General features: G+C 43.2%; 1 protein-coding gene across 1 annotated transcript in view; it reads left to right on the top strand.

Moving 5' to 3' along the window:
- Positions 1 to 25,930, top strand: part of DRC11 (dynein regulatory complex subunit 11) — a gene marked incomplete at both ends in the record, with an annotated part of 93,075 nt that overhangs the window by 9,718 nt on the left and 57,427 nt on the right. Inside the window, 4 exons of the mRNA XM_080632072.1 lie at positions 2,505 to 2,618; positions 4,774 to 4,962; positions 5,655 to 5,726; positions 15,371 to 15,558. Of these exons, the coding sequence (XP_080488198.1) occupies positions 2,505 to 2,618; positions 4,774 to 4,962; positions 5,655 to 5,726; positions 15,371 to 15,558 (563 nt within the window). The remainder of the gene's footprint in view (positions 1 to 2,504; positions 2,619 to 4,773; positions 4,963 to 5,654; positions 5,727 to 15,370; positions 15,559 to 25,930) is intronic.

The raw sequence follows: 25,930 nt of genomic DNA, 5'->3' as shown, positions 1-25,930 counted from the left end.
TAGCTTTTTTCCAGATCCCGGTTATAACGCGAGATGAATGCCCAGTATCATTATAACATTGGTTTGAGACTTGCAGACATGTTTCTGTTTGCAACCGCATCCCTATTGCACTGCAAATAGAGACAGACAGACATTGCCATGAGTTTTTGCAAGTTCTTTCCCTTTGTTTTCATGACATAGCATTAAATCCCCCTGCAGAACAAAGATGGGCAAGTCGAAAAGTCATGTTTGACATCTGTTATAACCTGTCTCCTACCAAAAAAACAGGGTCACTGGAGAGATTTGAGGCTTTTCCAAACGTTATTCCATAGTAGATGGGAATAGAGATTTACATGGGGGTTTTTCCATAAAATAATCATATATTATTGGTTAAAACCCAAAATTACTGGCCAGTGTTTGACAAATAACTTCTGTTTCTTTTGAAGAATCTGCCCAGAAAGAATATCTCTGATCCTTCCTTTCACTGTATTATCTTGGGCTAAAATCCAGCGTGACTGTGGGCAGAGAACACAACAGAGTAGTCTCATTTTATATCTTGTGCAGTGATACAGCCCACTTTTTACTATGTCAGTGTAAAGCCAAGCTTCAGCTTTGTTTAGTTCTGTGCCTCATGTTATTGTACAGTTGCCTCCCAACACCCGGTCATTCCATTTCCTGGGGAAACTGTAAAGATATTTGGATACCCAAATCCCACGTGGAGCCAGGAGTGGCTAAAATGCTGCAAATTTGACTTGAGGATAAACACCACAAGCCTCACTTTTCTATGCTGGGCCCCAAGGAGAGGCTATGAAGAGAAGCACTCCCACCGCTTCCAGCGCCAGGCTTGTGGCTTTGATCTCATCTTTAGAGTCAGTAAAAGTCTCAGTCTGGGATCACTTGTAGTTAAAGCCCAGGTTAGATGTCAGAGATAATCGTCACACACTGCTGCCCAGCAGTGTAAAAGCCCTCTCTCCCCATGTGAGGGTGTCTAGACAAACCGCTTCATTTCTTATGCCTGGTTTGTAATCCATCACAGAGTGATTTGCACTGTTAAAGTACAAGGTATAATAATTTCCATCAACAATCAAGGATGTCAGAAGGTGCAAACAGAGAGCTTAACGAGGCAAACATTCAGAAACATCAGCAAACCAGACCTCTGCATTGTTGAAATCAACAGGGATAAACACAGTCCCACTTGGAAGCTTTCTTATGCTGCCATAACAGGGATGTACTGGTCTGCACAGTGTGCAACTGAAGGAGCTGGTAATGAGATCTCTAAGTTGGCAGTTCACAGAGGCTGTTTGCATTGGCCACAGTCTTCCCTGCACATTCTTGCTCTAGATTGGAGTTCACAGGCAGCACATTTACCATGTGGCTGTGTCAAGGCAGGAGCCGTGCTTTTCCTTTACAGCCAGCGCTTTCCTCGTCCATATCTGTCCACACCAAAGCATTGAGGCTGCAAAGGAGCAAGTCAGAGGTCTCCCTGAGCAGGTCAAAGCCCATCAGTTTCCACAGCAGACAGAACAGAGAGCACTGATGGCACAGCATCAAGTCCTGTACCTGTCTTAGGCTCCTTGGGCAAAAGACCAAGTGTTCACATATACCTGTGGACAAATCATTGTGTAACTTGACTGCGCAGCTCCTCATGAGTAGCATCACAGGGAAACCACTGCCTGTCTCCTCATCCCTCCTTATAATAAATAATTTGCTTGAGGAGATATTGTGAATGCTCCTGAAACAGTGTATAGAGAACAGGGTATGAGTATGAACCAGACCTATGAAGACACACTCCACCCTCAAAGAAATATACTTGCCAGTAACTGTTCTTGAAGATTTGCCTCCAGTCTTCGATGCAACACAAAGAACAGGTTATGTCACTGCAGCATCTTCACTGCTGGGGGAGGCTGGCTGCCTGTGTCTTCTTTCATTTCTCAGCAAGAGTGAAGCTCTGCCGGGAAAGGATCAGTAGAAATGTGAATCAGTTACAGCTTTTTAATGCTGGAAATGAGTAAAAGCCACTTCTGATCACACCTTATTTGGAGAAGTCACAGACATCACAGTCACAGACAGAGAAATACCTGCAGACAAATAGGATTGTGCTTTAGTTCCTTGTAATGGTTAAAAGAAAAAGGCAAGAGAATAGATCTATTGTTCATGTTGATTAAAAAAAGAAGTGGGATGATCACAGAACCAGAGGTATTCCATTTGGTGGGAATCATGTTGAAATTTCCGTCCACCTTGCCAAATATTTTAACAGTTTGATAATGTAATGAGCCATTATAAGAAGAAAGATTTCTGCGCTCCTGTGGCTCAGAAACTGGGTTGATTTATTTGTTTGGTTGAATTAGGTCTTAAGTAATTGCAAAGTAACAGCTCAGCAGCTGTTCCAGAGGTCAAATTCCCAACACTCCAAAATATTCCACAATTTCAATCCAATTTCATTGCTTTGTAAAGGTGTTTAATTAATAAGTAATGTGATTTTGATGCAGCTCTCAAAAACATCTCATTACCATTTCTTCCTCTAGGAAGATCTAGAAGTACCCATCCCAAGGTATTTCATTAAAGAGCAGCTGGAAGTCTTGCAGCAGAGGGAGAAAATCCTGGATCAGATTTTGCTTGAGGCTGGATTGCAAGCAGAGGTAAGCATAGCACATACCTACCTGTTAACCTGCTTCGCTGTTTTAGTTCATAGCTACACATGCCTGAACACACAAACCACTGACATTAAAAGTACTTTTATAGCAGTTAGGAAGTAAAAATCTGTTTACAGGTAAGGCACAAATCCAAAATCACATTTACTTTTCCTGTCTAATAATATCCATTCACATCTTGACTCTGGTTAAGACTGAATCAACTCTGCTTTATGTGTGTGAGAGTGTCAGAGAAAGGGCAGCAGTTGGACCAAGTTTAGTAGGTGCTTTATTTGTGTAGCTGTCATCGTGTAATTAAGTTCTACTGAAGTCAAGTTGGGCTTAAGTTTGACTGAACCAGGATTCCTGACTGGAACAGGCAGAACTCGGAGTTCAGGTCAGCGTAAGTGTTAGCATTCGGTTGTTTATAACCTCTGAACAATGACTCCAGTCTCTTCTGTACAGCTACAGAGCTGCAGCTGCTAGGAGGAGTAAAAGATTGAGCTTTGGCAGAGCAAAAGCCATTACATAGAAGTACACAAGTGCTCTGGTGGAGACTGTTCTGGATTTGATATACTTCTGACCTTCTGGAAATAGCACATTGCCTACGAGCAGTCAGGGCTAACCCCTCAAAATAAACAACTGTGCCTACAGGTCTCGGCAGCTTTGATTCATAGATGTTACAGCCATAAGAGGCAGTCCCTGATCAGACCACTTGGTCGAATTGCTGCACTGCCCCAACCAGTGAATTCTCCACCAGTAACTGTGCTGGTGGTGAAAGTCTATGGATTGATCCCACAAAGCAATGGAGAGAAGGTTCCCAGGGAAGGAAACAGCATCAGTCAGACAGAGGCAGGCTGCAGAGACAGCACAGGCTCTCTGCTAGATTACTTTAATGGGCAGTTGCAGTCCTCTTGGCCTCCACAGTAAATCTCTGGGTAAAGTCTCTGCTCTTTTAGTAGCCTGATGGCCTGTGGAGATCCTCTGTTCCAGCACATTACATCTGGAAGCCTTTCTGTTTCCCACAGTTCTGCTCTCACCCCTTTTCAGCATAGCATCCAATACAGATGAGACTATCTGATGTGCAGCCAGCTCACCTGGGAGCACGAGGCTCCCTTGCCAAGATGCCCCAAGAGACACAGGATTCAATAAACACAGCTAATCTCACACAGTGTGGGTCCAGTGTCCTGTGCTGCCCTTCCAGGCCAGTCACCACTGGGACTGCTGGAGGGCTGTCAGCACTTCTGCATGCACCATAGCAAGCCACAAGCACTCAGGAACTCCTAAGAACTGCGTAACAGACCATGGTATTCTTCAGTGTCCATGGCAGTGCTGTTACAAGCAGTCAAACATAAACTGAACACAGCTGAGTTCATCAGAGGAGTTTGCTCTGCAGGTCACTTTTGCTTCTATGTAATTCTCTTTCAGAAAGCCCTGCTGAAAGTATAGCACAGTGAGCACCACACAATATATAGAGAAGCATTAAATCTGAACTGACTCCAACTGGGGGATTAATGTCAAGAAAGGACAATAATCAGCTGCTTCATGGGAAGCATGAGGGGTTAACAAGATACTGAGGATTGAGAAGGGGGAGTCCCTCTCTCCAGCTGCGCTGTTCTATTTTACCCCAGACCTTTTCTACTTAGGTTAGGCTGCCCAGGCCTGGGCTGGATCAGGACAGCCTGTCCTGTTCAGCAAGAGAGCTGGGGTCCCAGCCGCACACCCAGTGACCCATCCCTTTAGAGAAGTGTAAGGAAGATATCCCATAGCCCAAGAATTTCTCCTTTTAACGGGAGAAAGACCTAATGTTCTTTGTGTCTTTTCTTCTCAAATGGATAAAGTTGAGCAGGATACATAAAGCATACAAAGCCATTCTTGCTTCCCAGTATAGCATCAGGCTTTCCTTGTCACGCATCAACTCATCAAGCTCACTTTCTCCTAAAGGTCCTCAGAAAAAACATATCTCAAGATAGCAAACTTCAAAGGTATTTTAGGAAAACACTAGGACAGGAATCACTGCTGTTTGTGATAGATGGTTGTTCTGTTGTCTTAGAGCATTTCCACGAGAGATGTCATTTATTCTTTCCTTTGCTAACTGAAATTAAGAGAACACACAACTCTAATGCTTGTCTTTGACCATTCCTTTTTGGCTGTGCTGTTGAAGGAACCCGTCGAGGCCATGACATTTGAAGAAGCCATTAAAGTTATCCAGGTTGCAGAACGGGCTCGCCAAGGCCGCTGTCGAGCAGCGTACATGAAGCGAATTTACCTTGCAGAGAAGAGGGCAAAACAACCTAAAGTTGAGATCAAGACAGGTCTGAGTCCAGATGATGCTGCCACTCGCATTCAAAAGGTGAAATCTCTGATTTAACAAGTGTTCTGGCAGAACCAAGTGACAAGGTTTTGCTCAGAAGAGCAGTAGACAGAAACACAGCTCACAGGATTGAAAGCATTCCGTAATGAGAGCTTCCAGGGTGCCTAGCAAGGTGACATACATCGCTTAAACTGCTTCACAAAACGAGACAGGTCTCTAGATGGGAGACCAAATAGAAACAGTCCTACCCTGGCAATGCACGATGACTTTATAACCTAGATGTTGGTTTCCCATTCTGATTTTTATGACCTCAGTTGCTCCTTCTGGCATCCCCCTTGCAATCCAGTGCGTCTCAGAGAATTCATGCCTTTTCCTGTGATCTCTGGGGAAAGACTTCATTCCATACCTGGAAAAGATGGCAAAAGGAGATCACTGTTGAATTCAGAGTCCTTACACGAGTAATTCAGCTCAGTCAGAGAGAAGAGGAGCTCAGTCTAAATCTTAAGTCTCAACACTTTGTGTTTAAAAACCTACATCCACCAGAGTAAGGGGATAACAAACCTCAGGGTTTGGTTAAAAAAGAAATAGCAGATGGCAACCTGTTAAAGAGCAATAGTTTCAATTGTATATTGTGCCTTTCCTTCCTCTATTTGTTTTTTCCTGTGGCTGCCACAGTAACGGAAGCTGTGACAAGACCCATTTATCTCATTAGAGCTTTGTTTACAACTCAGGTTTGGCGTGGATGTGTCCAGCGCAAGAAAACAGAGAACCTGAGAGAGGAGGAAATGGTGTTTCTGGGGATGGTGAGTAGTGCTGCCCGGAGAACACAAACTGACACAGTCTGTCTGCTCTTCAGGCTTCTATAATTGAGCAGAAGATGAGAAATTAAGTTTTAAGATTCTTCCTATTTTTAAAGGCATCTCTAAGGAATACAGAACTAAACTGAGATGATGGATGGCACAGACGTAGCGCTATTTGTCTTACGCTGCATGCTTTTGTGCTATATACACATGCTCCAATGTATATGGCAGATGCGAAAACAGGCAGTGTAGAATCTGCCCCAGGTTCTAGGGAACTGAACACAGAGCAAGGCTATTTGATTAGTCATTTTTTAAGTCAGAATTCCAATACACTTGAGCTGTCTTATTTCTGGAGTAGAATTAAAGCAACAAAATCTTCTTCGACCTTTTTGCAAGCCACTGCATATGTACATCAAGAGCAGGGAAAAGGGACCTAAGAACTGCCATATTAATATAGCAGTATCTCCAGAAGTCCATCAAAATATTCCTGATGTTCATACTGCAAAAGCACAGGGAAGTGAACAGCTCTCCATGGTCAGTTAGATTGCATGGGGTGAAAGAAATCAAAAAGCATCCTTTACAGAAGGAACCTCTTGGAGAAGGCACATCTCCTCCTCCCACCAACATATTCCTTCCTAGCAAGTACCTGAGAAAGAGGATAAACTCTTCACAGTTGTTTTCTTTTGCTACCACTGCCTTCTTTAGGCACTAATGTGTGTCAAGCCTCACAGCTCTCCAACTCCAGTAGCCCTACAAGGGCTCTAGTAAAGCTGCTTCACAGCACCACGTTACAGAAACATTTATCACTGCTCTATTTTTGGTATATGTATTTATACCTCCATGTTCTGCAGTTCTTAAATTATTAAACTAATAACTTAATTTTGAATTAAAACATGGTTACTGCTTCTCCCAGACTATTTGTATTATTTTCTTGCCCAGCAATGGAATTGCCCTTAACTACATTATAGGCTTATGACAACTAATTGTACCTATAGCATACATCTGACAAATATGTATCATCAGTTAAGAATGACCTTAAAATCTTAACTTCAGGAAGTAACATGTACATTAACCTAAGCTTTGCCATGTTTAATACAGATAACACCTTATGGATTATTGTCTTTAGTATCTGCTGGTCATTAACAGTAACTGTGGCCAGCATAGCTGAACAGAGCTTTGGCTACCTTCTCTGTGTAAGACAAAGAAGATTCCCAGAGATTTTAACTAGCACAGACCTAAAATGGTAAATATTTGGGATGTACTGAAAGTGAATTAGAAATCACATCTTTAGCAAAACAAGGGATTGTTTCCTGGCAAATCCCATTACAGTTTCTGCTGAATCTTAAAACTAGAGTCTTAGGAAGGAAATCTAAGTCTGGTGTCAGTTATTGGAGGGTTCACAGCCAAGCACTCTTTTCATGGTGGCCGATAGTAGGAGTAACTGCTTAGTAGAATGTAAATAGCCTGGTTTGAGGAGGAAACCTATATGATCATAGGGATGAAGGGAATTAAAACAAAACATGTATAATGTCTTCATTTCCTGACCTCCATTCAGGAGCAAGAGAATTGATGTTTGCAGCTCTGCGTTTTGACTCATTCCTCTTTATCAAGTGAATAATCAAAGAATATAGGGAAAAAAATTTATACCTGTGAATAAAAAGAATCTGTTCCTCTTACCAGTGTTTTTATATCCTCCATTTGGGTTTCCCTTTTACTTTCCATGCTGCATTCCCTTCTGTGGTGTCCAAAGGAAGCGGGTGGCAGGCAGACACCGGTTCACACTGATAGATAGGCAGCAAGCTCCAAAGGTCAAGTCCCTTTGATGTATGATCACGTCAGGCCTCTAAAAAATGACCACAGATCTTCATGTGTAAATATGTTCAATTTGCTTTTCTAATGCTGCACGACTTAGATAAATGAGAAGACCCAGCCATCCATTATTCCAGGCCCATCCCAAAGGAGACTTGACTTTTACTGCAATAAGTATCATTTCTCTTATAATTATAGCTGGTTTAAGAATGTCTGTGTTACTTTCATACAAAGACTACTTTGCAAAAAGAGTCCATTTGAAGTTCCAAATAATCCTATCTAGAAAACTTCAGTTGTGTAGACCTAAAACCATGGAAATACATGGAAACACCAAGAATTGCTCAAGTCTCTTGCTTAATTCAGTATTATTTTCTTTGCTGTCTACTTGCTTCAGAAAAGATTATGTGTCTTTTCTGGAATTTGATTCTATTTCATCCTTTGCTTGATGACAGAGTAGAAGCCTATGTTCCAGAGGTTTTTCTTGGCTCAGAAGTAAAGCTTCATTATTATTATTATTTATTAAAGCTTAATTGCAGAAACAGCATGATTCCCTCAGCACATGTTTTCCTAAATCCCCAATAAATCACAATTTGCAATACTGGTTTAATTTGTAAAGAGAAGCGAGCCTCACTAAGAGCACATAGATCTTGATAACTGTTTCCTGATCTTCCTCACATTGCTGCCACGATGCTGTTTACTACCAGCTCCAGCATGACCACCGTAACCACAGTTCCAGGCATAGGGCTGTGTTTAAGCCACACTGACATTGCAAGACAACACATTAAATCATCTTGAAAACATGCTTGTGCTGTTCAAAACCCCATATTTCCTTGCTCTATTTTACCCTGAAAGGTCAGTTACAACATACCATTGTTGCAGTTTATAAACCGGGGCATACTTCCACTTGTCTGTTTCTGGCATTTATAAGTTCTCCATCACTAAACACCCCAGTCAGAGGTTGCTATGATGGGTTCACGTTGCTGTGGTGCAAACTAGCTATCAGCTTGGTGTAACTGGATGTGCGAACTGGATTTTGGCAACTGCTTTGTCTCAACGTGCTGCAAAACAGCCCGAGCCTAATAGTGGATCTACACTCAGCACTCACCCTAACACTCTACTAACAGAATAGCCCCTGCAGGAAGTTACACTTATAATCTCAGAACACAGCCTACTGGGAAGAGGAGTAGCTGTTTGTAACGTAAAATGTTAGGATAAGCAGTTTTTGGTCAGACTGATTTATGGAAGGGTAGGAGGAGCCTAGGAACAAGGAATACAAGATGACAACACGAAATCCATCCCTATTTAGGGGCTTAACCTACTGTTACAACTCTGAGACAAGAGTAGTCCAAAGGCCTGGATACCCCCTTGCTCATTTTCTCTTAATGAGCACAAGTAATCAATCCCATTGGAGCCGAGTGATCTACATACTTAAACAATTCATAGGAATGAGCCCTGCGTGCTTTGGACACACACACACACACACATAAGGGCCTTCTTGTCTCACAGATGCAGCTATTGATTTATAGTTAACACACCTCTCACACTGCTCTATTCAGTGATTTCAGACCTTACCAAAGAGTTAGTGGCACAATACCTGCAGTTTCTGATTTTCCCACGTAGTATTTCCACCATTCATTCTTCCTTACTCTATAATCCTTTTCACATGAAAGGATCTATGTGGTCTCAAAAACAACCCCCTGTTCTCTCCTTCTTACCTCTTTTAAACATACCCTAATTTAGGCATAATGCTTTTATTTATATCTGAGAAAACAGTCTACCAAACACTCCTTGTGCTTTGAATTCCTGATAAATATAATTCATTTCATCCAGTCAGGGAAGAAAATCAGCATTTCCCAGAATAGCCTTCTGTGTAAACACCACGGACTGCAGCTACATAAATACTAGATGGGGTTTAACCAACTGCTAACTCCACGAGTGAGTGACATTGAAAAGGTTTCTTCTGCTCTTGAAAATGGGCAGTTCCAGCAGTGGTCCACACCAGGCCTGCTTTTATGAAGCAGAAGATTGACTTTTGTTTTACTTGCAACCTGGATGACGTTTCAGATGTCAGCACAAAGTTACTATTATTTCACCAGGCATAAATGCGTATATACATAGTGATAACCAATCTGTCCTGTTTTCAATAGACATTTTAAACCTACTTATTTTGGAAATAGGAGGACTCTGGGCTGCTACATAATTTGGCTTTCATTGGCTGGAGTCACACTAAGAATGAAATCACTGCCTGGCAGTGTCCAAAGCATGCTTGCCATTGTTAATAGAAGTTTAACAGCACGGCCAGGTATAATATCAGAAATAAACATAACCAACATTATATAAACTTACACAGTCATGAATGTGTTTTCTTCACTTCAGCTTCACTTTATCTTAATAGAAAGTGTTGCGTGTCAATAGTTTTATAAATATATATTATACAAAACAGCCATTTTTAATATTTTTTTCCAGTAAGGCCTCCCCTACTAATGCTTTGTTTGAATGCATATGACACTTTAATTGGCAAAGCCTATTGAAGTGAATCATATAGTAGAGAAGCTTTAATGAATGCAATACATTTTGCTTAGTTGTGCCTTTTTTTGTGCCTAATTTAGGAATTCAGCCATATAATTGATGTGGCTATCACCATTTGTGTACCATGGCACTTAGATGAATACAGTCCTCAGAAGACAAGAGACCTCTTTAAAACACATTCCTTCCCACAGCCAGACAAAATACATGGAGAAAAGCAAGAACCAAACTTGCAAAGATAATTTGCATCACACTTTAAAAGCCAGTAGAATAACAGTGATAAGTAACAGCACCCCAGTTGCTTAGGTGACAAGTTCTTGTAGTCGACTAGTAAGGATTTACTTGCTCATGTTTACTACTGGTGGAAGTGACCACTAAAACCAGTTACTTTAAAACTACTTACTTTGCTTAGGAAATAAAGTCCTTCAGATAAGCAAACTGTACTATAGTACTGAAAAACTATAGCAAAATGCTACACAACTAGTATATCTTTCAAAAGATCATGGACAATCCTCTCTGTAGCAGAACATTTACTGAAGAAGCCCCATAAAACCATGCAGCGTGTGTTTTAGCTGTGCTGTTACAGGGCTAAGACAAGACACTGCCCTAAATTAAGTACCCAGTAATAAAAGCTGCAGTAAATCTACCTTTCAGACATAATATGAATGCTAGCCTTAAAACGTGAAGTAAAATGAAATGTATTTATTTCACTGAAATGAAGACCATCTTTCCTTGTAAGTGCAGTCGTAATGGAACAATTGAAGAGCAGTTAGTTCCACAGCATGGGACCTGCTATATGCAGAACTGTAGCCTTAAGCATGTTTAGCTAGGCTGCACACCTCTAAGTGCTTTATAATGAACAATAAAGCAGTCTGTGTTGGAAAGAGCTGTTGAGCTGACTAAGCAGGAAGACAGGCTAGGAGAGAGGTCTGTGCAACTGGGTTCCTAAGTCAAAAGGGATATCCACAGGGACTTCCATCACATCAGCTTACCTGGGAGGTGGGGGGAACCTCTCCCATGCTTCTACTGGTGGGTCTTTTGCTTTCAGGAAACCTAAATTCTTTGTGTGGAGGACAGGGGGGGAGGGAGGAAGGAGCAGAAGAATCTTGCAGCACTCCCTTCAGCATACTTGTGACTGATGAGTTAGAATAAAACTCTGCTTTAGACAAATGTCCATTTTGCCTTATTAATTTAAACAAGGATTTTAAAGACAAAGCCTATCAAACATTAGATAAGCATTTTAAGTTAATGGACCATGTAGTCCTATTTTCCCACAAACTCAGGGATCTTCACATTATGCCCCATTTCTACAGCAACATCAATTATTAATATGTATACTTTTGCTGACAGAAGACCACACTAAAAATGTGAGTTTCGTTATCCAGTTCTGGGTCATTAACTGTGAAAAGCTTGTAAATATAATGGTTTATTCACATGGGAAGCCTTCATTAAGATGCATTATTCTACAACTGATGGGGCAGCATTGCATTATCAAGTTCACTGTCTCCATTTAATATTTGTAATTTGTTTCTAAATGAGTTGCTGTTTGTGGGGCAAGTTAACAAATTTGAATTTCACATGGCCAAAGAAATGTCTTAAAGATGGGAAAATGCTTCTTCCCCCAAGGAAAAGCTATTTATTAGTGGCTTACACTGTCAAATACCTCCTTTTGATTCAGAAGCAGAAACATCAGAGGCGCTGAGAGAAGTGATGTTAGAAATAAACTGGCTTTTGTCTTCCTTAACGTGCATGTTAAGTGTAGAGGGCTATGAAAGCAGCACTCATCATGCTGTCTCAGTATAACTCTCCAGAACAAGCATGTGGACGCATGGAAAGTTGATGTGCAGCACTACAACACTGGAAAGCATGGGTCATAGACTAGCCAGAGCGGAGGCATTCCTGCTGGAGCTGTTTGAAACCATCGTCTCACACTGTCCATCTGCCTTGGCACGCCTCCTGCCATTCCGCTGCCTGTTTTCTCTTGCATCCTAAGGTGGCCAAAGCTTTTTCAGACATCCTTTTCTTCTGATGTCTGCTCCTTGACAAGAGAACAAACGCTCCACCGAGGCTGTCATATAGATGCTGTCTCTGAAGATGCAAAAGTGCTTGAAGACCTTAGTCCCAGGTTTTGACCTTGCCTCCTCATGGCAGCATTTCCTCACTGCTGTTGAGTGCTTGCCTCCTCTTCCTCCCCCAGAACAGGAGCCAGTGTTTGGCTCCTGACATGCGTCAGCCTCCTGGCCTTCACTCAAGAACAGGCTGCGGTGCGTATGTTCCACATTAGACAGCCACAGATCCTTCAGGACTCATTTATCACTGCCAGCTCTGCTCTTCAGTTCATGCTCTCCCTCACGCATCTGAGCTGGAGCATCTTATTGCCAAAGCTTTTCCACTACAGGAGGAGCCCTATGTTTGGCAGCTCTCCCCACCAGCTTCAGAGGATGTCATTTGCTGGTAATGCATCTCTCTGCTACTCATTGCAACAGCGTGCCTGGCAATGCCAACTGCTGCTCAGATCAAGTGTCCTTTCATACCTGCTCCATCATCTTATCTTGTTGGCTCCTCTCAAACACTTTATCCTCCTCCCCAGTTTATCTGCCTGTCTAGGTCTGAGCCAGCTCTGCTTTCCCAACGATGGAAACAATCAAGGAACAGCACATTTCACATTAGCCATGTGAATGCCTTCTCCTCCATGCAAATAAACCCTTTTCCATGTACCTTCATTTGGGAAAATATTAATAACATAAAGATGAATAGGATTAGAAAAAAAGATGGCCAAAAGAGAATACAATCTTACCAGTTTTCCCTGTTCCCATTCAGTACTTCCTTCAGTGAGTTGTCAAAGGTGGGCAGCTGGACTCTTGTTGGTAGGAGTGGTTCCTGTTCCTTTTATTTTCTTGTAGGAAAGCAGCTTTTGGAAAAGAAAATGACAAAAACATGAAGGGCAAATACAACAGAGCTCTTTTCATAAGCTGTTCTACAAGGTTATGTCTGTACTTCAGCCTTAGGGCTTTGAGTGCAGCTCAGTATATCAGGAGATAAACTGATAACTGTGTGGTGCTCAGGCAGGTGCTGCACAAGTATTTACTCAGGGCTTGGCTGGATTTTGCCAACCAGAGCGTGTTCTATAGCCTTGTTCCTATCAGCATCCAAGCCAGCTGGTTTAGAACTACCTGTGTCCACACCAGCTTCATGACTCAAGTGCAGACATAAGGCAGTATACAGAGACATGGAAGAGTTGTGCTGGCTCATGTCTTCAGTAGCAGCACTGCTACCAATACCTCTAGGCAGTAGTACTGATGGGAACTTCTCTAAGAAGCAGTTCCCTTGAGCATTGCTGCAGTGAAACAAATGGTTGCATAGGAAACTGCCTAGAGGAAAAGGGATCTTGTTTCTAGATCTCAGTCTGGGAAGCAGGCCTCGTGGGTGCTCCTCTGGTTTCCAAATGAGCCCTGAGAAAGCATCGTCACATCTGGCTATTCTGAGGTTCATTTGACATTAGTGAGGGAGAGGATGCTGAAAAACAAAGGAAGAGTAAAAATAGGTGCTGGTGAAGGTGAAGATCGGAAACAACTTTCATGGAAAATGGGAGTTGACTGAAGGTGACATCTCAGGGTGAAAGGCAACGTTTTGGGTCATAGGGTGCTGAGGCACTGGCACAGGGTGCCCAGAGAAGCTGTGGCTGCCCCATCCCTGGCAGTGTTCAAGGCCAGGTTGGACACAGGGGCTTGGAGCAAGCTGCTCTAGTGGAAGGTGTCCCTGCCCATGGCAGGATGAGCTTTAAGGTCCCTATGATTCTATGATGTATTCAGGAAAAGAGCACATGGAGCTGCCTTTCAGAAGCGTGCTGCTCCTCTTTTGACCTCCTGAATCTCTTCTCCCTGGTGGCCCTGACAAGTCACACATTACAAATGCAGGGAAAGCAGTAAATTGCCTTCCTGCACGAGGCCTCTGCGCTTACTTTGGACAGTGTGCAATCCCACTGTGTGCTTTCCAAAACCAAACTTGCTTGGCACTTGTTAGTGATTTTTGGAACCTGGTTGAAGCACAGAGAAAGATCTTAAATGTAAGCTGGCCCAGCCTTTGATGGAAGCTTTTTCGTCTTTGCAGGAGACCTCTGGAATTAGGGCTTGGAACACACTAGAAAATACATCACCAGAGCAAGAAGAACGCATTCCTAAGTTAGGCTGCGATGTGCTGATTAAGGACCAGTTCTGTACATTCCAAAGGTGGAAGGCAAGAGCAGAACTGTACAGAGGTTTTATGCAAAGCAACAGTCTGAGGCTTTTGTTCACATATGCTGCCACCTATATGTCAGTCACCAGCTTTGAAGAGTAAACTGCACCGTATTACAAAACCAGGTTATCATCTGTTCCAGTCTTAAAGCTGACATATACTATCAGGCTATGATTAGAACTTCCCAACTATGTGGGAAAAACTTCCTTCTGGAATTGCAAATAAAACCCCAAAGCTAATTTACAAGTCAATTTTTAGGAGAGATTATTCTCTATACTGCCAAGGTAGAAACAGCTCGTAAAACACTGGGAGCATCTCAGCTTTATCAACCACTGCAAACTAAAAATGCAAGGTTCCGACCACCCACACAGGTGGGATTTTTCATGCTTCTGTATTTGCATACCAGCAAGACTTTCATTTTCCTCTCCCAAACTACACATGTAAAAGCAATCACAAAGCAGAAGTCAATGAAAGACTTGAAGCTGGCTCAGGAGCATTTCTTACTAAGGTTATCAAATCATGGGAAACTTGGGGAGCTGTGATTTTTATTACAGTGTTCGGGGGGTTATTTTTGCTTTTTGGTGGTTGTTGTTCCTCAAGGGAAGTTGATTTCCTACAGGAATAGGACCAGCTGCAACAAAATACCAGGAAACCAGTGACCAAGCAGTGCATATAAAAATCGAAGTGAACAAATTAAACACAATGCTGGCTAATTAAAACGTACCAATGGGAAGTCCAAACATTTGGAAATTCAATTAAAAACCCTCTGGCACCCTTCTGACATGGATAAAGTTGGCATTTGCAGAACAGCAGCTTTCTCACCTGTCTCATTGAGATCCTAGGATCCCACGCTGGAAGGGTTGGCTTTGTACATTGCAGTGTTGTTAATTAATGCTGAAACACTAACAATAGACCATTGTGTGCATCCTGGCAAGTTTCATGAGTACAAGGATTTTTCCTGGCTTACTGCAAAGAAATTAAGGCTTAAGCTTAGGTTTGCTGTCAGCCTGGCTTTCCAGTTCATACTAAGTTTCTTTTAATTAATCTATTCTATTTTCTCCTCTTGTTGTTTTCAGAGCCTACCTCCTCAGTTAAAGGCAATGAGTATTCTGCAGATGGATGCTGGGCAAGTAAACGGCCTGCAAGGTGAGATCCAGGAGAGAGATGATGAGATACCCATCAAAAACAAGCTGAGAGAAACGGAGGGGCTCAGCATCAAGGAAACTCTCCAGGATCAGATTGGCCAGTGTTTCATTGAGTGCCGGTGAGCAGAGATAGACACTTGCCCCTTCCTAAGCCCATTTGCCCCAAAGAGCCTGATTTTGCACTTCTTGCCAATTGCAAAATCCATGTTAAGGTGGCGATACTGGTCCCAGATGAAGAGCTAGTTCCTGAGCAGCAGGATTCCTAACTGGGGAAACCAGAGCAGTGATACACTCCTAGCACAGTCCAGCAAGGACCAGAGGTTCATCTTGAAAGTCTGACTGTAGAATCAGGTCCACAGGCATTAAAGTGCTTGGAATTACAAGAAACATACTTAAAGTTGAGGAACACTCTATCTGAACACATAAGGTTTAAGAGAGCACAGTCTTCCATGAGGTAGAAGTATAATTATTCGCCATAGCGAATCACATCATGTCACTGGTTCTGCAATCCAGATGCCTGCTGCTGGTATTATCCAGCAAGCCAATATGAATCTGAAGTACTTGAGGCCTGACCTTCAAGACACTCCTCCAAACGTACCTTTACTTAAGTAGTGCTGCTGATCTCAGTGAAACTTCACGTCTCAGTTGAGTTAGGCACAGACACATTTTAAACCGAGTGCTGACTCCTATAGTTCTCTCAGGAAGTTTACTTTACCCAAAGAAGTTTTAAGACTGGCAATTTTAATACGGCAGTACTTGCGCTGAAGTATATAGAGCCTTGTACTAATAGGCTGGTTTTATGATATAAGCGTTTTTCTCCAGGATTTACCCCATCAAGAAGGTTGGTATCTGAAAGTAAGTTGAGAAAGTTCCAGGATTTAGCAGCAACATTTCAGCTGCTCTGCATAAAACTGCTCTGCAAAAACAATTCCAGTGCTTCTGTGGCTTTAGCTGCTTGGTAATGTTACAGACCTTGGTTTTGTCTTGTGGACTAGTGTCATGTCCATTAATCATTTGATGTACTGGATGTGCCTTCAGCATGCAAGCTTCCAGTTGGAAACACGAGCGCGCTCTGATGAGATCCTGCCCTATTTATCACTAGCCTGCTTTAATCAGGTTTTAGTGGTTATATGACAATATAGTGTTTGCTAAGAAAAAAAGCCATCAAACATAACTATTACAGATCTGCCACTATATTTCTATAAAAGCTGTTTCTCTTCTGTCTTGCACTTTTGCCTCTTTTAACATTCAGAACTCCAGCATGTTTTTTCCCAGTCTAGCTCTCCTTTAGCAAGAACTGTGATTTTACAAATCTCAGTTATCACAAAGCACTTCCCCAGTCCCTAAATCAACCCTGTTCCTAGGGCCGGGTCTGCACAGTTCTTGAGCTGCCATTTCCTGCCGCTCCCCACAACTCCCAGCATGTTCTGAGGAATAGAAAGATCTTATTTCCTTTGCTAAATATTACTCATCTAATAGCAATTCTCTAACACAGGTCAATTGTGTCCAATTAACTCTAGAGCTTGAGGAGAACTGACTGACAGTGTGAATCCATAACTGTGTTTCTACAGGAGATTAGCAGAGAACAGTCAGTGTCCCAGAGAATAAGGCTGAGCCATAAACCTCTTTAAAGACAGTTATGAGACATTATTGAAAGTAAAATCCATTCCATGGAGACATGTAACAGCAGAGCCATCCAAAAGCCTAACCAATCCAGAGGATCATTTGGTGGAAGCTGAAGCCATCGTTCAAATCACGGGAGGTGGAGAGGGATGGCTGAATGAGCAGTTCATCAAAACCCTTGCTACCTAATGTATAAACCGCCTTGGTCTCATGTACCTACAAAAGACTCTGAAGATGTCAGGTGGAGTGTAAATGCTGAGCTTTCTTATTCAGTAGCCCTTATAAGTGAAATGGGACCTCGTTGCTGCATTTATATCCCACATGTGCCCAGGGGCCCAACTTTATGTGAGACTTCAGAGTTATAGGCAGACATAGTCAGTATCCCAGCATATAAATATGTGATTAAACAAGTTATAAGGAGTTCTTTAGCTAACCTTTAAGTTGTCTGGTCCGGTCTTGTCAGGTTCAGCAGTCTTGAATCTCATCTAGACTTGAAAATTAACAAAGATTAAAGTAGACGTTTGAATATAAGCACTACATTACCTGACCTTGGATAACTTTACAGATGTGCTTTTCCCAAGGAACTGATTGTATTAAATGGGACTAAAATATACACACAGAGTTAATCAAGGACACCCCTGCTTACAGACAAGCCTTTGTGCAGACATGCTTTGCTGCTGCATATGAGATTGACAAGGCTGGAGGGGAGCTGTTTTCTCAGTCTAACAACCACAGACAGAGCTGCTTCTCTACCCAACCATCAGAAACAGTCTATATTAAAAGCTAACCAGAAAGCAGTTTTAAGCTAAATCAGACCATTTTGATAGAAAACAGTTTAAGAGATGCTGCAGATGCAGTTATGTGGAATGCCCAAGTGCAGCAACATCTCTGATAGCACAGAGGCATAACAGACTTGTTGCTGTGAGAGCAGTGTTTGATCACACTCACTGTTTCTCTCTCCTTTTAAACTAACTGTCCATCATGATCTCTCAAAATCAGCAAGCCAAAGCTAGACAGATCGCATTGATAAAGGCCATTGTGATGATGTAGCAGTGTGGTAGATAAAACCCTGCGCCCAGTGAAGCCAGTGGGAGAGCTGCCATCAGCTTCAGCAAAGGCTGGACATCACCCAGTAGCTTAGTTCATTGGAATCCAGCTGAGTGATGCAGTGAGTTACAGGGCTGAGAGGAGTCAGAGTGAGCTCCCTGCCATCGAGCTCTTCCCAGGAGGCTTCTGTTTAAGTGACCAGAATCGTTTTCCCTGCAGACACATCCACTTGCATCCAAAATAGGTTAAAAAGAATTACTAAAACCAGCAAATTTCTCCCCATGGCAGCATGTTTGTCAGGCAGAGCCAAGCGTTCTGTGTGGCACCTGCCAGAGACACTGCAGAACTAGCAGGAGTTGTATCCTGCTCCTGCCTGCTGGAGAGTGGGCCGGAGCTGCAGATTTACATTATTACCTGCCAGGATGTATTCTGGCTCTGCACTAAGCCAGGCTGCCAGATCAACAGCTAAATGTAGCTTATAAATTATTCTTGTAACTAGGCCTTTTGACAGAGTCTCCCATTTTCCATCCTCTATTAAATAAACAAATAGTTCAGGGGGAACAAAGATTCTTTTGAATAGATTTTGCTGTATGTACTAAAAAAATAAACCCAAACTTCCATATTTTATCCTCCAACTGGAAAGGGATGTGCTAGGAAATGCAATTAGCAAGTATTGTCTTTCAGCACAGCTGCTCTTAGATTACAAAAGCAATGAGCACATATTAAACTTCTCTACTTGTAAGAACTGCTGTAAAGATTTACCACCTTCTTTGCACAAGGGAACAGGCATGTCTTCAGTCATTTCAAGAGCCAAACAGCTTCTTATGAGGATAGGTTCTAAAGGAGCAAAATAAAGCAAGACCCAGAGGAACAGATAAATGAAAGTGTTCCAGTTGCTTATAGCAATCCTACTATAGAGAAAACAAACTATCTTGGATAGAACGCTGTGCATTTTGCAGCCTTGCCGTACATCAGTTTATCTGTGTTGACTGCTGTGGAGCTCTTATTTGCCTTGCAGATTATTCACATAAAGCCTTCTAGATTCCTCTTTGGCCTTGTCCCTTTGCACCATATGAATACTGCAGTACAAGCGTTCCAGAATTAACAGTTGCCATGATTATATACATCTCAGCCTGGATTTCAATCACTTGATTCCCACAGATTCCGTCCATTAAGAACAGAGTTTTGTATTAAGCTACAGCAGTTGCATAGCTGGGGTTTTCGTTTCAATTTCCTGTGCCATTGCAGACCTAACCCATTTTTCTCTAGTTCCCCATTTTGAGGTTTGCACTGCATACACTAAATCCATCATCATAGTATTCACCACTCTTTACCTACCAACAGTTCCCAAATCACACATCTTCCTCTGAGTCATCCCTAAAATGAATCTTAAAAGGGGTGAAGAGAAAAGGAGAGAAGGATCCCCTTGTTATACAGAGAGATACAGTAGCATCTTTGTCTAAGAAAAGTCTTCTCTGACAGAAATCAATACGAAGGATAAGAAATCAAGATGAGGTTTTTATTACCAGAGATAGCCTCAAGAATCACAGGGGAGAGCCTAATACACAGGCTTTGCTCTAATGTGTCTTATGCCCTCTAGCTGTAACAAATTACGCTGTGGATTTCTTGGAGGATTTATATGCCAATGCTCAGTGCTCTGGGGAGCATTGCATCAGTGGCATCGCTGACCTAATAACAGGGGATCTAAGTAATAGCGACTTTTATGTACGTTATGCGTTATTCCCACAGATTTGGGGATTGGTTTTCTGGAGGAAGGAGGAGGCGAGGGGTAAATGTGCTTTCATAATAGGTTTACACTTTACTGATTAGCTTTGAATGATCTTCTCGCTCTGCCTGCTGACTTGAGTACTGTCAGGAAAAGAATTGGCCCAGCTTCATGGTGAGTCAATGAGGCTCCTTCTGAAGCAGGGGGTTCCTGCGCTTTATTTATTCATTTGGAACATTCCTGACAGCCAGCCCAGGCTTTGATGCAGAGGAAAGGGGAAAGAAATAGGAAGTGATCGTGTTATATTTCCCTTTTCCACAAGGCTGTTTTGTTGAGCTGAGTTTACTGCCAATATGCCTGTCCATGGGAGTCCCTAGGTAGCAGAGGGTGGGGAAGGGGCAGACGGGAGGAAGATGAATGGGGAGAGAGGTTTTGCACTGAAACTCCCCAGAATAGGGCAAGTATTCATTTGTGTCAGGTACTGCCTGTATCACATTTCACACTCTGTACGCACTGCTCTTGATGAAGTTAATGTTAACGTGCATGAGAAGGTGCCAGGCAATCCATCAGCAGCTGAAGTCTTGCCAACAGGACAGAGACAGATGAACCTCGGCAGTGCCAAGCAGTGCCAGCCCTCCCCACGCAGCTCTGGTTCTGAGGGAATTGTCACTCCAAGTCCATCTGGACCCGTGTTGTTTTTCAGTCCCATCTGGCTCATCGTTCATGCCCTCAGCCTGCCAGAAGTGCTTTCCAAGTAACACGGATTGCAGTCTCTATGCAGTATGGCAACAGCTCACAAAACAGCTGATAGGAAAATTGCTTAATAACCAGGTTTAGTGCAGTGAAGCACTGTGGCAGACAGGTCTCTTAAAGAGCAAGCTCCAGTCTGGAAATCCTTGGAACACAACCAGAGACATCACAGTCCCTTAATCACAGTTCTTTTCCCATACGATGCCCTGTTACTCTGGAAAGTGCATTCCCTTCCTCTCTGCCACTCCAGCAAGGGCATTTCTTCTGTAGGAACCTACCAGAAATACCTCTCTGATGTCTGGTACTTTATATTCAGCACAGACAGGAGTTACTGCCCACAGGAGACATTTGTAGATGGATGATGAACCACTCTCTTTCACCTAATCCATATTGTCATTACTTGTTCTCCCTGTCATCATTAAAGGATTGTCACACACTCACAAGCCACTTGTAAGTGGTGTCCCACTTGGAGCTGAAACTACTTGCCAGAAGCAGCTGCGAGCTCAACGTAAAGATCAGGATATTCTGCAAATGGGGAGAAGTGGTTGTCTGAAATGCCATCTGAGGAGGATGAGCAGAACTAAAGTAGAAAGAGGTCTATCTGCACCATGGTTTTCTCCTGTCCTTACCTGTTCACTGGGCTTGAATATGTCTTCTCCTGTCCTCTTGTACTTTGTGCACTGAAAGCCTACACAAACCAAGTTCTTCAGGGAACAGCACAAAACAAGCTCTTTCTGAAACACTTACAGCCAGTCTGGGTTGTGTCTCTTCTCTGAGTCTTCTCGTTTTCCTTGGAAGTGAAGACAAGCCCTGAATTGTGGGACACAAAGCTCTGAAAGAGGATGGCACAGGCATGGCTGTCTTCCTCTGCCTAAATACTTGGTCTTCCTGCAAAATTACAGATACATTAATAGGAGACAACGTCCATTTTGTCTATCAGTCATTTCATCTCTGTTTCCTGACAGAGCCAACAACTTCAGATTCTGCAAAGGCAGCAATCTCCATATCCTAGCAGTCAGTGCTGCTACAAAGTGCTCTCCGAAAGCCGACAGGCCATTGTGCAGAAACAGCTTACATTTAACATCCATCTCCCTGACCATGGCTAAAGCCTGCTCCCAGATGTTGGACTGTACCTCGTGTACACAGTCAAAGCTAGCTTCAAAATCCAACAGAGCCGTGACAGCACATGGCAAAACCTGCCCAGGACCATCATCAGTGCTCTGGCAGCTTGGTCATGCTGAGCTCCTCGCTGCAAGCAGCCACGCTGATGAGTTCAAGTACATCTGTGGGAACTAAACCCCTGCCTTTGGGCTCCTGGGTGAGACAACCTCCAGGACTGATTAATTAACATAATTAGGAGCTGTAAACATTAACGGGTAGTGTTCAAGCCTTTCCTAACACATTCTTAAAGCTTCCACTCAGTACTTCTCTATTGACTCATTTTGGCAGACATCTTCAGGGCTGGAGCAAGCAACAGAATGGAATGTAAAAGCATCACTGGGCTTACCGGAGGAGTACCAGAGCAAATAGCCCACCAGGTTTCTTTAAACAGAGGGAAAATAAGTTATCATAAGCAGAAGGATGGTTTGTATATGGCAGGAGAGAAAGGAGCCCACATTTCTTCAACCTGTTTTCCCATTGTTTGGCATCATCTAGCTACATTCAACAGCAAACAAACAGCGCACCTTCAGTCCTTCTTTGTTGCCTATGGGAACATCACACTGTCCTCTTAAAAAGTGTGAAAGCCTCGAATTCCAAAGGAGGGACAACTTCCTACATCCATCTGCAGTTAATCTACTTCATTGGGTGCCTAAGGATTTACAGGAGACAGGGGACACCTCTGGAAGCTTCTGTGCAGTGGCCAAAGTTGCCTAACTCAGTGCATGCTATAAATTTACAAGTGTGCTGCCATGAATGGAGGCAGGTTGATGGCTTGAAGGGGGGGATCAGCCAGAAGCCCCTGGATTCATATATTCTCATACTTAGTGAAGCACATATAAATCTCAGTGGCAGGTATCTGAAACAGTAAGACCAGTTGAACCCTGGTGTCATGCCTCCAGAGAGGCATTGATCACAAGATCTGCTTCCTAAATCACCATAAACTCTGAAACGTGTTGGCTTTCCAGTTCTGTAAGGCTCCTTACATTTACACTTCGATTAAAACCACATGCAAAGGACTGCTGCGGACCCTTAACTTCGTGCATTGAACGGTCAAAGTTTGACATAATGAAGGAACAAAAAGAAGATTCTTAATATATCACAGGTGAAAAACAACTTTCTCAGGGAGTTTTCAACATAAGAAGTCATCCTCATCTAATCACCAAGTGCACTGATGCTGCATAAGCGCACTCTTCATCAGCTTTCCAAACGCTACTATTCCCTTCCAGATTAATATGCAGATATCTCAAGTCCTAAAGTCATTAGTGATCTTCCCTGGATGATCTCTCTTTTCCATGATAGTTGGCTTCCTGACTTTGTTGCTGAAAATAGGGTCAGGTCCTGATACTGTTTAACACAGCTAAGGCCTCATTCTAAGCAGATTCCCATCACCTTCCAGGAGGATTCATAGAATAAGACACTTGTTTCTGAGGAATTTTATCAATATCAGGGCTTTCTCAAGGGTGTCACAGGCAGAAACACATATTCTTGCTCTCCAGGCAGGTCAGCACCAGTGCAATATGGGCATAAACTATTTCAGTGCCATGGCACTTTGGGCTTTGTGATTTCCTCAGCATCCTGAGGAATGCTCAGAACTTCAAGCATCTGCAAGCACATCTTCATCTCTTCATCAGGCATGACTTGCATTGCACACGTCTTGCCATGCTTGCATATAAATTATGCATTAGCAACATTAAAAGCTCATTCAGATCTGAACAGTCACACATTAGCAAAGCCATAATGACCATGGTTCTTCTCCAGACCAGTCTGTCCTCCTCCACTTCTCAACCTGCTTGCTTCTAAATCACTTTGCCCAGAAGGACTTAACCTTTTGCCCACTCCATTTCAGCCCCAGTTTCTGTCTCTGCAGTTTCCAGCTCTAAAGCCCTGAACACTCCAGTGGCTGTGGACCAAGAGCAGGATTGTTCAGAGCCTACTTGCTCAGCCTGTGAAAGCAGGACTTTTATAGGGACGGCAAGGACATTGCTGTTCCACAGGGCAAGAAAAAACTCTACGTTCTAAATCTTGGGAGCAAAAGGAGCTTTATTTAGACATTTTCTTGTATTTAGCATAAGCAGAATTATGCCTTTAACCTGTCTCCATCCTGGGAAAACCGGATCCATTTGAGCCCTTATTTTCAGACATATATATTGTAAACTGAACACCAAACATCTAAGCTTTCAGTCCAAATAGTTAATAGCTTGACAAACCTGTGACCAGCTGAGAACCAGAGCTTTGTAATGGATAGTGTCAAGCAGGGACACTGGGGAAGCGCTAAAACCAGAGGTGGAACATGACTCCAGCTGTTTTGGTGCTGTCAGTTGCTGCCCAGTGCACTGCAGTGCACAGCTGCTCACAGAGAGAAGAACCCAGATGAGGTTACTCATCAGGGGTTAGAATACTTGAGAGACATTCCCCAGGAAGCTCCAGAAAAGCCACCAATAGATGACAGGAAGCAGGTCTTGCATGACCTTCCCCCCCATGCCCAGTCATTGGGCTTTCCAAGTCCCTCTTTTGATGCATATCTTTTCCAGGTATTTTATAGGCATCCACAGCCTCCCCATCACAGGCCCAGTTCCAGCAGGTTAGGCAGTGTGCTGTGTAGACAGCCATAGGTGGAGTTCTGCACATACAAACAGGACACCTCTTTATTCTCCCTCTGTCACTCACCAGAGCACAGTATGGGACATGGGAGTGATTGGATGCAGCAAGTAAGGCCAAAGCACTAAGCCTCAGCACAGGCATTTGGGGGTACAGCTGCCGCTCAGCAAGAAGAAATCAGAGGACCAAAACCTCAATGTTAGTACAAGGACAAGTTCCTCTGTCCTATCCTGCTGGCCCTTCTAGCTCTATTCTTGCCCATCCTGACCACTGTTCTGTAGGATGAATTCCTTGCTTCATTTGCTGCCTGCTTTGTGATTTGCAGCACTGCAGAAGCAACACTGACTGTTACAACAAGCTCAGGTTAGATTCCCTTTTCTGCTGCCTTCACGTGGCTGAAAGTGACCCACAGATACCCACAGTCCCTTGGCCTTGAGCCTGAGCCTCCTGCTTAGCATTAAAGCTCCTAAAAATATTCACTCCTTTGTCTATCTGGAAGTCTGGAATCAGCTAAAGTAAATAGCATTACTCTGAGTTGGTCCCATTTGCAAACAAGGAAAAACAGTCTTGTAACTAATTAGTTCTTTCTGCTCAAGTACTCGTACCCATCTGTAGTAATACTTGGGGATTAAGAGTCTGGAAACGCTAAGTGTTACCAACATAATGCAGCAACCCCCCCACTGATACCCTCAAGGACACTTCCCAAACGTGGTTTGTTTGTTGTCATAGATACTCACACAGACACAAACAGTTGCATTCCGGGACTCTCACTTGCCAGCAGCAATAAGCTCTACACATCCTAAAGAACAGACTGGGCTGTTGCTGGCAAATGCTGCAGCAGTGTGCCCTGTTCAATGGAGGTGCTTGGTTCCAGTTCTCCCACACTGCACTTCCTTTATCCCTGTCTCGAGCAGAGTCCTACCACAGGCAGAAACAGACAAATGGGGTATAGCTGATAGCTAGGGCCTGATTTTCACCTCAGAGCTGGTTTCTGCTCCAGTAATCCAGCTAGATACCTACTGTGCTTGGCCAGAGGCGCCCGCTCCACCTTCTGATCTGTGCTTGGTTTGATCAGCATAACACAGTCCTAATCAATAAGAAGGAAAGAAGTGGATGAATCCCAAGGCGAAAAGGAAGAGACCCAGCCCAGGTGTTTTTTTCACTCCACTGTGACAGGGAGAGGTGTATTCCCCAGCAAGTTAATACAGAGCAGGTAGAAGAACCAGTTTTCCCCATTTCCAACAAGCAAAGCGAATGAAGATCTGCTGGAATACAGGAACAAGAAACAGGCAGAGAAAAAAGAACCAGGAGTCCCACTGGTGCCTGGTAGAAGGACAGAAAGGCACTGACAAGCCAGTGGCTGGCAGAGGAGAGGTGTTTGAGGGATATTCTGGGAAGAGAAAGACTAAGGAAAAGCTTAGAAGTAAGGAGAATAAAAATGAACAAGAGGCACAGAGCAGTGGCTCCCAAGCTGCAGCCCTTGCTCCACAGAATGATCTCTTTGGAGAAGCAAGCAAAGGAGGTAAAAAGACATTTTCAGCCTTGGCTCTGCAGAATGCAGTGAAGAAAGGGGCCATGGGCTGACA

The sequence above is a fragment of the Psittacula echo genome (assembly GCF_963264785.1).
Source record: "Psittacula echo genome assembly, chromosome: 20".
Lineage (NCBI taxonomy): Eukaryota > Metazoa > Chordata > Aves > Psittaciformes > Psittacidae > Psittacula > Psittacula echo.
This window is presented reverse-complemented; position numbering and strand designations above follow the sequence as displayed.